Source organism: Amblyraja radiata, chromosome 8, assembly GCF_010909765.2.
Source record: "Amblyraja radiata isolate CabotCenter1 chromosome 8, sAmbRad1.1.pri, whole genome shotgun sequence".
Taxonomy (NCBI): Eukaryota; Metazoa; Chordata; class Chondrichthyes; order Rajiformes; family Rajidae; genus Amblyraja; species Amblyraja radiata.
The window spans coordinates 18,134,008-18,142,059 of NC_045963.1; the positions used below are offsets into that span (position 1 = coordinate 18,134,008).

Genomic DNA, 8,052 nt, shown 5'->3' on the forward strand with positions numbered 1-8,052 from the left:
GCAGCATCTCTGGAGAACGTGGATAGGTGGCGTTTTGGGTCGAGACCCTTCTACGTTTTGAGTTAGAGTGTACCTGTATGTAGTTATAAGTCGAAACGACACCAACGGAAATGATGTGGAGATTTCTTTAAACGGGGATAATTTAATAGGTAATCCAAATTGCTACTCACGTGGATGTTATTAAATAATTTAGGCAAAACAAGTTAGCAAAGTAGAAATCCCAAGGCAAACTCTGCCGCCTTTACTGTTGGTATGATGAATGGGGATAGAACAACCTACGTACAAGTTACTTGTCTAAAACCAAATACAAAAAGGAGAAAGTGAAACTGTCAACATAATTAAAGCGTTAGCTATTTAAAATTCACCTATAGCTAATGCAGATTCTTTAAAGCTAGATTATATTCGATAGCACGGGAGGTGTGATCCATAAAGAAAGGCAAAGATAAATCTAGAGGAAGTCCGAGGCGACTGTACATTGGGAAACGTTTAATAATAAATTTGGCGATCAGGTAACAGGTATATTTGGGGAAATCATAAGATGGCAAAAGGCCAACTAGTACAACGAAGCGTCCTTTAAACCAGTATACCCATTTTATTAGATGTATTTACGATCAGTGCAATATTTTGAATCAGCCGGCATTGAAAGGAAATATTGGACATCACTGGGTAAACAGACCTTGAAAAAGCAAAGACTCGTCATTCTGAATATTAATACATAGTGATAGCTCGAACAAGGTGGTGGGTGTTTATAGATCCTGGGCCTCTAAAAATCAATATCAAATGAAATTTGATGAAAATCAAATGAAAAATCAATATCATATCATTAAAACTTATAATACAAGAACATTCACTTTCCAATGATATCCTTTTTTAAACAAGACATATGATTTCAAGTGTCAAACAATATTTACATATTTGCAATTTACACGTAGGAAGTTGAATGTGGTCTCTTTTCGACTTCCTTTCGCAATAATATAACTTATTAATTTCTTCTGAAATGTCCTTTACCTCGTGGCAATCCCTTTGGGGAGGGGGTGGTAAAATAATGTTCTCATTTATAGCAAGATTTGCGTTGGAGACGCCGGGGCACTTGGTTCGGGTGTGAGGCTTTGCTGTGGTACTGCAGTACTTAAGGGACCGAGACCCGATCTAATGACGGTGGGCTTGAGATCTGCTGCGTCGTTCACCTCGATGTCTTTCTCGTTCAGGTCAGTGGATTCAGAGTCACTTTTCTCACTGTCGCTCTGATTCTCCCTCACTCGCTGTTCCCCCTCCACAGAGGCTGGCTTCTCCACTGCTTCCTTCTCCTTATCCTTCTGCGCCTGAGCTTCCTTCGAGTGCCTCCACTTCATCCGCCGGTTTTGAAACCACACCTTCACCTAGCGAGAGAAGAGCAAAAAGTCAGCCACGTACAAAAGAAACGCTTCTTAATAAAAAACAACATTCTGTACATAGATTTTTTTTCCTTCCCGTCTGCTCAGCCCGTAACACAAGACCGGTTTCAGCTTCAGAGGAAGGCCCTTGCGTGTGCCCGCGTTACAAAACACTGCCTTGGGTTTTGTATAAGTTACCACTTCCTCTATGCGAAGAGCTTTATAACTTCATAAAGCAGTGCGGTCACCCTTTAGCAATTTCAAGAGAGCTGCGTTTCACCTTTATTAATAGGATATGGCACTGCCCACGCAAATAATCAAATGGTGGCACATTAACTTCAGGTCAACAGCCCATATGAAAACACACCCCAAATTGGATTCTTCACCTAACTGCTGTGCTCACGGCGATTTTGTTTTTGAATTGCCTTCCTCCAATTTTATATTGCATTTTTGTAACCTTTTGTAAAGTTTATTTCATACCGTGGCTGCTGATAAATGTCGAGTTATTGCATTGAATTGATTTGTGCTTTAATTTAACACTAACCTGGGCATCTGTCAACCCCAGCATCGCCGCCAGTTGCTTCCTGTCAGGTTTCGTCACATACTTCTGAATCTCAAATCTTTTCTCCAGACCCTTTCTCTGCAGATTAGAGAATACAGCTCTGGACCAAGACCGTTTCCTTTTGTACGTCTGTGGCATTGTGTCCTTCGTTAGAACAGCGTAAGGCCCTGCTAGTTAAAATGAAGCGTTGCATCAGAGTTAATGTTGCCAAGTTCTGCCCTACTTCTACAACAATTCAAAGCTATTTTTTTTCTTCGAATACGAAGCCTAATTTATTTAAAGTTTACCGATGGCTAATAATTAGAACGAGCAATGTCTTTTTGGCTATTTTCGGGAGTCAGGAACTTAAATGTGCAGTTGGACAGTTGCACTATTGCAAACCGCAAGAGCGCTGCTTTTGAGCGCGTTTCACTCTGCGTGTCTTTATATATAACTCATCGGTTGGAATCACATTTAGAATATTATTGCATTGCACTGCATGCAGAGTTGCAATGGCTGGAATCATTAGTCTATTGTTTCAATAAATCACAATATAGACGTTAAATAGGCCAGAAATAGGTTAAAAGGCCTGTGGGTCCCATGAACTTATTGAGAGGTGACGTTAACCTTGTTATTCTCAGATGTATTCATTTCGTTTTATGAGATTGCCTATGGAATACACACACGCCTTCTAACGTGTAGATATTTTAACCAGAGCGGCTGATGTAGAATTTATTTTGTGTGTGGCGAAAATTGGCGAATTAAGGCTATTAACCTGGAAAATAATCCTGATAATGTTGCTGGTGCGAGCTTCTGGAGTTCAAAACAGAGGGAGGCTCACCAAGTCCAGGGTCCAGCGACGCAAAGAACTGGTTGGCAGAACTGTGCACGGAGAGGTGGATTCCGGGCCGCCGACTTGGGCCCATGAGAGAGGTGAGATCTGCAACAATAAAGGGGGAACAGGGTATATGGGCATGCTGCTGGCAGATGGGGTGGTCTTCAGTTCAGTCCTGTTCATTCATAAAACAATAGCTATATTAACTCCCACTATTATTGGCCGTGCTATCCGAAACATCCACTGAAACTTGTAATACAGAGACACTGACAATGGCAAAACGCACCACCGTTGTGCATTTGACTGACTCCTGTAACTTCGGACGTTACATCCCAAGCAATCCGCCCGCACACGCTTTGCACACACGCAAATTAATTGCATGAGCAGGGACAAAAGCTGGTGGTGTGACTCTAAAGCGGTAAACAGAGTGAGATTTCCCGTCCATTTCCCAAGCAATTATAGCAGACTTTACATGGTAAAATGAGCGTGTCATTTTGATGCAGCATTGCTGTTGATGCCGAGAGAGTTTGTTTGTAGCTTGTCTTACCTCGTAAAGTGTTGCATTCCTTGATTTTAAAGTCAGTATCGGCGGACAGGATGCGGTCAATGCCGAACTTAAGGTCCTTGCTGGAGGGCGCGGGAAGCTGATGCACCGAGCCGGCTGCCAGCTGAATCCGGGGCGAGGAAGTGCAGATGGCCGGCGCTCGATGGTAGGGGGAGGCGGGCGAAGGTCTCTGAGCGAAGCCGCCCATATGCTCCGGGGCCACGGGCGTGGGGCGCAGAGGGGAGCCCGACGGCTGTAAGCTGTGGTGTCCGCTCATGTGAGCTACGATGGCCGATGATCCAGCCAGAGTCGGCGGGCCGGTCGGCATGTTCTCACTATCGCTCAGATGCAGAATGTCCGCGATGCAAAACGAAGGCTTCTTCACCGAATCCAACAAGCCATTCGAGCAGTAGGCAGACCAGAGACTGAAATTACTGGCGTAATACGGAGCTAGTCCCGCGGTATACATTGTGCAATCACCCCCTTCGCTTTGTTTTTTTTGAACAACGAGGATGCAAATACGAAAGATACGATCTAAAATAGACTGTTTTGGGGGGAGGGGAAGGGAACTTGACTTTGCGAACTCGGAACTTTCCTAAAACTCATCTGCACATTTGGCAGAGTTCAAGTAGGGCTTGGGAAGAACTTGCCACTGTTCAACCGAGATTGGCTGCGAGCGCTCCCAGCGCACCCAATGGTACAGAGAGGCCTGGAGCTGCCTGCTCCGCCCACAGCACCGCAGCTGCAACTCAAGCCTCCTGTCAGCCTGCAAAGTCGTGATTCACTGCCAGCAGAATTAACTTCAAGTATTTTTTTGACTCACGCAATTGCAACAATGAGAGTCACGTCAGTAGTTACATTTGGTCGCAGTTCCCAATGAATGATTAAACATTGTGAGGCGAATTTTCCCGATAACCCAACGAATCAAAGACACGCAGACACATTGATTTCAATATGTTTAATATTCATGTGTTCTTTTTGTTTCCACTTTATAGCCTTTAACCGCATTGAATGATACTCCGCGTGATTTAACAAGACAAATAAATCAATGCGACGTTTTAAAATAAGTTAACTGAATCTTTAGGAGCTTAGAGCTTATTCCCTTTACCCTGTGTCTGTATACACGGTGGGCGGCTTGATTGAAATAATGTATAGTCTTTCCGCTGCTGGAACGACAAAATAAAATCACTGTATCTCAATACATGTGACAATACACTAAACCAAACTAAACTAAACTAAACTAGAGAGAATGTCTAGTGTACTTGAAGCCGCCTCTCAACACGGAGTCTTTTAGAATCGAGAAAAACGAATTTTATTTTTTTTTAAGTTGGGAACAAATTACACATTAGCCTGAAACATTGCATTTTAAAGTTTGGATGCAATTAATTATTTAGGGCTGTTCGATACCAGAAAGCTGCCTGATATGGCTCTTCATGTTGTAAGAGCATATGTAGGTATTTTCCATATTTTAAATACAGCCCCAGTCTGCGTGTCCCCCCCTAACCCTACTCACAATGCAGCTGATCTACATTTAACCTTAACCTCCTGCAATTGACGTTGTAACAATGGTGTATTATTGAAAAGTACGCAATTGGCCTGGACTCCTCTAACCTTAAACCCCTGCAATAGGTTTAATGACAATACCATTTGCAAATAAGTTATTTTCATGGGTTTATATAACAATGGAAAGCACCTTGCTTTATGTATCCTCAGTACATTCTTAAGTATTTGTTTAAACGACAAATATATAGAGACTGTTTTCCCCTGGACCAGTCTTCACAGTAGAGGAAATGTCGAGCTCTATTAAGTTCACATCGTTGATAGCCATCCTGTTTTGATGTGCTTAAACGCGAAGTAAATGAGCGGATATGCCTGTTAGATTTTCTTAAAATAGAGCCCGTTTAGTATTTTAGGATACAGCAAAAATCATTATTTCTTCCGGAGAAAAACTTTATAATGACTGGTAGAACTTCCGTTTTCAATATTTGTGCAACTTTATCTCGTCTCGCAAGTTGTACTTGTGACGCAAATCCGCTCCGGTACATGAAAATGCCACAGAAAAAAAACACACGAAAACAAACGTGACCGGACCGATCTCAATCCTTTGAACAAAAAAAAATCCGCTTTAAGATTAGTTCCCTGTTGACCCCAGATTGTGCATAGAATAATAGAATCCCAAATCTTAAAGAAAATGAACGATTAAATATATATATATTTGAAAGAAATAAGTCAACATGGTGAAAGGGAAATATTCAAATTTATCTTCACTTCAAAGTGCCTTTAAATTGCATTTCACTAAAAATGCCTCTTTTAGCGTAAACAGTTTATTGAACTGGAAATATCTGTTTGCAATGCGTTGTCAAAGCACAATTTGTTTCTGTGCAGTGCAGTGAAATCAGCGGGAGTAGGACAGGTGGTGATATTCCTTCTCTCAGCTGCACTGGTCCAGTGCTCGGCTCTAGTGCAGTGAGTGCAACAGAGCTGATCTATCCCACGCAATAAATAGCCACAGGATTTTACTTTCAAGCATCCATTATCCTAAATGTTGGGACACAATTAGAAATGATAAATTGTTTATTTTATATAAACGTAATTCTAATTCATGATTATAACAGGGCGGTTTTCGGTGAAGCATTGTTTCAAGTAATATTGTCATATTATAAGTCATATTGTTTGGTGTATTTGGGAATGATTAGTCCCGGAAGACTCTCTTTGGCCCACGATACATTTAGAATATTCTAGTGACACTTTTTTCCGGGACGCAAATAGCGAAATGAATCTCTGTGCTCGTTCACACAGACACAACAATACGGGGAAAAGGATGGAGAAGTAGCTCAGCGGGCACCGAGCGACGCATTTATTTCAGGTGCGGCGGTGCTGTAAAAAGAAACATTTCAGTCATGTAGAGGCTGTTATGACAGACATGGGACAATTCTATTTAAAAAGATGGCTGTTACAGATATATATACATATTATGCGAAGTTGGAGGCAACAGCTACTTATTCTGATCGACATTCCTGGTAAAAAAAATAGTTCATTTCAGTCTAACATAAATCAAACTCAGTCAAATAGTGCCTAGCTACCCGCCCTCTAACTTTCCCGTTCTATCTATTCACTTACAGATTGCCTGCCCATTTATCTGCCCATGATAGTTTTCCTAGTCACGGCTCCACCAATGTTGTTGGTTTCATCGTTCTTGTTCTTTCAAATTCTTCATTTGGTCTTGTACAGTGATAAATAATTAGCATTTTAAGTCGAGGTTTGGAACCGTCCTTAAGTTGAAGCAAAGATAGACACAAAATGCTGGAGTAAATCAGCGGGACAGACCACATCTCTGGAGAGAATGAATAGGTGACGTTTCGGGTCGAGACCCTTAAGTTGCAGCAACACTGGACATTTTTAAGAAATGTAAACTTAATTAAGTAAATCAATCAGCCAGTAATAATTAACTTGGATTTAGTGTATAGTATTATCAATAATTCACAATCCACTTGTTTATATCCAAAATATCCATGGGAAATTTTTTTTGAACATTTACTCTTAATGTGGTAATTAATTTAGCGAAAGCCCGTGAGGCATGTCCCCTGTGAAACAGAATGTAATGCAGCTGCAATAAGCGGTGTCTGCTGGAGTGAGAATGGGTTTTTGCTGATTTTTTTTTGGTTGCAAATGGCTGGGTGTTTCCAGTGCTGGCAAGGTAAGGGGAGAAAGAGTGGGACTGATTTATAGATGCACATTGCCACCTATCGGCAGCCTGGAGCCCCCGCAGGTGGAACCGCTCCAAAGTTGCACGGGCTCCATTCCCCCATTGGCAACATTTGGAACTCATTTGCTGACCAAACGTAAAGGCAAATAAGGTAGATTTATAATTTGTTTAACTTCAAGAAGAAAAGCACATTTCCTTTTCAGGGCTGGGTAAACGTTTTGCAGTTGTGCAGCTCAGTGATTTAACTGTCTCTTCCCGGTTAGTAATGGAGCGGCTCTTGATAATCCATCTCCCAAAAATATGGTTAAACTATGTGCTTGGTAAATGCAGCTAACCAATGTAATGTATTCCCCCCAAAGGAATTTGTAAATGCTTCTTACACTAATATACCATACTACCAGGTGCCAAATATTCAGCGGAATCACATCCACGAAAATGTCGGAGTGAACCATTCTACCGGAGATGAAATGTAAGGTAATTAATTCTTTACGATGTTTTGCGGGGGGGAAATACAGGTAACTCTCGGCTTCGGAAATACGCACAAGAATGTTGATGCCTACTTTCATGTATTTTGTGGACTTTGAGATGGTTAGCGGTAAATTGGAAGCCTTATGAGTTCTTCAAATCATTTTACTAAAAAATGGTAATCTGATCTTGCGCGTGTTGTCGCCCGAGCGACCAAATAAACTGGAATCGAAAAAGTGAAATGAACTGTCTGCAGCCATTCTGGTGACAAGGAAGCGAGTCCCTGCGACGAGCAGCCGTTGAACTCAGTGCAAAAGATCGAAAGATCTCGGAGGTCGACTCATTCCTTCGTGTTCCGGTTACAGTCTGCAGCCAAGCGGGGGCGGGCAGGATAAGTGCCTTCATATATATATTCTTATCTCGCTTTTTTTGCCCCTCCCTGACACAACTGCGAACAGATCGCGTCATTCCGCTTTCATAGACGGGTCGCGGGCCAATGACTTCCAATTGCGAATCCATACAAGAGGAAAAACTTCCACCCCCTCTTCCCATTTGGTAGGTAGCCTGGTCTTCAATCCAACGTGCATG

The 8,052-nt window shown here is 42.0% G+C and overlaps 1 protein-coding gene across 4 annotated transcripts; it reads right to left on the reverse strand.

The window, feature by feature from the left end:
• Positions 1-207: 207 nt before the first annotated feature.
• Positions 208-3,996, reverse strand: hlx (H2.0 like homeobox). 4 transcript variants are annotated; one of them, XM_033025291.1, is made up of 4 exons: positions 3,297-3,996; positions 2,690-2,854; positions 1,918-2,102; positions 208-1,379 (listed from the first exon to the last, which is right to left on the reverse strand). In XM_033025291.1, the coding sequence occupies exons 1-4, from the start codon at positions 3,760-3,762 to the stop codon at positions 1,056-1,058; spliced, it is 1,140 nt and encodes a 379-aa protein (XP_032881182.1). In that variant the 5' UTR covers positions 3,763-3,996; the 3' UTR covers positions 208-1,055. The 4 variants fall into 4 exon arrangements, with proteins under 4 accessions (XP_032881182.1, XP_032881181.1, XP_032881183.1 ...); XM_033025290.1 differs by having other exon boundaries at positions 1,918-2,105; XM_033025292.1 differs by having other exon boundaries at positions 1,918-2,105; positions 2,756-2,854; positions 3,297-3,989.
• Positions 3,997-8,052: the final 4,056 nt, after the last annotated feature.

Bases quoted from the DNA above. Each gene is read 5' to 3' on its own strand.
- hlx (XM_033025290.1), bottom strand. From the start codon at position 3,762: ATGTATACCGCGGGACTAGCTCCGTATTACGCCAGTAATTTCAGTCTC. The intron at 2,855-3,296 runs GTAAGACAAGCT...TTATTGTTGCAG, and splicing joins GGAATGCAACACTTTACGAG to ATCTCACCTCTCTCATGGGC. The intron at 1,380-1,917 runs GTTAGTGTTAAA...TTCTCTCGCTAG, and splicing joins TGGGGTTGACAGATGCCCAG to GTGAAGGTGTGGTTTCAAAA.